Here is a 2,780-nt window from a genome sequence, read left to right as displayed (position 1 = left end):
TGTCTAAGATGAAAATGTGCAAAACTTTTTCTACTTCATAATTAGCGATAAACCAATTGAAAGTCTCCAAAAATGATAGTGGACTAAGCTTTCTAATCAGGCAAATTAAACTTGATGTTTGTTACAAATTTTCTCTAAGGATATATGAACTCACCTATTGAATTTTAATTCATCAATTGTTAAAAAAAAAGTCCCTTGTATATTTTAAAGGTCTTAAAAAAGTACTACTCATTTTAGAATTTGGCTCAAGTTAATTTAGAAATGATTTGAAATTGATAAGATTGATAATATGTTAGGATGGTTATAATGTGTCTAAATTTTAAAAGCTAAGGTATACTTCTAGTGGTTATGCATATCGTTTTGATTATTTTGACATTTAAAAATATTATTTTTTGGAAAATCAAAGAAAATAAGAACTTGTGGCTTAATCTATTGTTGAAGGCGCTATATATATATATATATATTGACCACATTAGCTTTGCAAATCAAGTAATATGGTTCCACCGACTGTTTATAGCGATTTTAGATTTGGACCTAAAAAAAGTTTTCGCATTTACAAGTTCTCTATTGATATGGCCTCCAAACCTTGTATAAAATTGTAGAATGGAACACATTAAAGATGACAAAATCAACTAAAGAAGGCGACCGAACTCATGCTTACTTTGATCTTCTTACAAAAGCCCCTACCAGATAGAGAGTACTTTTATGTGTTTGTAACTTTGTATGCTATATGACATTTAATATGATCTCATATTTTTAAGCTCTATGTTGTTTGAGTTTTGTTTCTATTTTCAATGTTGAAGCTGTCAATTAATTTAGGTTCTTCGCTCTTATTAATTATAACTTTGTAAGGTTGAACTTCCATATCTATATATTGTATTTTTCCTTCGTATATAAAGTTCATATCACCAATTTTTTTTTTTTACTTTTATACTTAAGTTAAAAGTTGTATTTATCTATGGATTTAACTTCTCTCCTTATTTTCTATTTTCTTTTTGTTTTCAACAAACATTGAGATTTTTCTTTTATTATTTCTGCAATATTATTATTTTATAAAACTTTTTTTCTCAATACAAAAGCAAAAAAGAAATAGTTAAAATTAATAATTATGAAAAAGCGTACGTCAAAATATATAAATAAGAATTAATTATAATGAAATATGATAAATCAAGTCCCTCTAGCCAGCATCTCTTGAAGCCTCTTGAAAGATTCAAGCTTTTGCAAACGTATCTGCTTCCGGAATCTCTTTATAAACAAATCTGCCGCTTCATCAATCTCTTCCTCAAGCTTAAACTCCTCTCCCTCTTCCTTTGAGTTTCTCATCATGTCGATAATCGACCCACCTGCAGCCTGCAGCTTTGCATCATCCATATCGTAGTCGTCCTCTTCGTTGAACATCGAATGTGTTAGGTCAGGATACTTGTCATCCTCTTCCTCGACCTCCGCTGCCATCGCCACGCTCCCACTCGCCTGATACTGGCTACTATGTGCATTGGCAGCATCGTAGAGAACAATGGCCTTGCTATGGTTGTCAGCATCGTCATCATCACGGATGTCATCGTGGCCAAGAATGGTGTGGATCTTGTGAGAGAGGGAATCAAGGAGGATTTTCTTAGATTTAACCATGGAGAGCATGAGAAGACGAGCTTTGGTGGCGCTGAATTTGGTGTTGATGGCCATGGATTTGGCCTTTGCTATGGCACTCAAAACGGAAGTGATTTTTTTCAACAAAATAGAGGCTTTGTTCTTCATTATTTTAGTGAAGAGTGATTTGACATGGAGAGAATTGCATCAATATGGAATGTGTATATATAGAAGTTGAAAAGAAAGAAAAAGTAAGTTAATGGGGTAATTAAACAAAAAAAAGTAGGTGCTTTTCTTTGTAGCACATGAGTGATTCGGGGGGCCGAAAGTGAAAGTGGGTGGTAAGTGACCTTTGCAAAATCTCTTAAAAAGAAAGAGTGCTTCATAAATACGTAAACCAAGTGACATCCATAATAATCAAATGAATTTTAGTTTGAATTTAGCCTTTATATTGATTAATTCGAAATACAGCACATGTTATTAATTTGTAATAAAAAATATTTATGCAGTCGTAATGATATTTGATATGGATTTGTGGTAATGGTTTCCAATCAAAATTGTAAAAGTAATATTGTTTTCTATCTTGTACGTTTACTTAAATTTACAAATTTGTCACATTTATTGTTACCTATCTTTTGACCCTAACAATGATAATTATATATATAACAACAAATACAAATGAATTCATAAAAATAGTATACTTCGACAAAAATGGTGACCATAAAAGTAATGGACTCCAGGTAATTAATTCCAAACAAAACAAAAAGAGTATCTTTTGTCCCTTAATCAAATTATGCATTTTAATTACAGATTTGGAGACAAAACCCATAATATATATTTTAATTATAGAAACACGTACATAAATTAAACAACAACAAACATAACTAAACGAGATCCACTTTTTTATATTACTATTTATTTATTACATGGTTCTCGGTAGGAAAACTAATTTAGTAATAACTTTTCCAAACAAAGATGTGAAAAAAATAATTTCTAGCTAGTATAGTACGGGAGTATTATATTTCTTTGGTTCATTACTACTTATCGATGTCAATGTGTTATACTCTAATCTTGGGTCGACACATTTAACTCAAAAGTGAGTTTCTATGTAAAATTTTCTATAATGAATTTTTTTTTTCCAAAAGATATATCAATGGAAGAGAGCATTTACTTTTCTACCAACTTGCTTACATTTT

The 2,780-nt window shown here is 30.6% G+C and overlaps 1 protein-coding gene across 1 annotated transcript; it reads right to left on the bottom strand.

Moving 5' to 3' along the window:
- Nucleotides 1–1,017: 1,017 nt before the first annotated feature.
- On the bottom strand, nt 1,018–1,790 carry LOC103502825 (uncharacterized). Its single transcript, XM_008466936.3, has one exon. It carries the CDS (start codon nt 1,750–1,752, stop codon nt 1,168–1,170), a length of 585 nt encoding a protein of 194 aa, XP_008465158.1. The 5' UTR covers nt 1,753–1,790; the 3' UTR covers nt 1,018–1,167.
- Between the last annotated feature and the right edge of the window lie 990 nt (nt 1,791–2,780).

This window comes from Cucumis melo, chromosome 4, assembly GCF_025177605.1.
Source record: "Cucumis melo cultivar AY chromosome 4, USDA_Cmelo_AY_1.0, whole genome shotgun sequence".
NCBI lineage: Eukaryota > Viridiplantae > Streptophyta > Magnoliopsida > Cucurbitales > Cucurbitaceae > Cucumis > Cucumis melo.
This window is presented reverse-complemented; position numbering and strand designations above follow the sequence as displayed.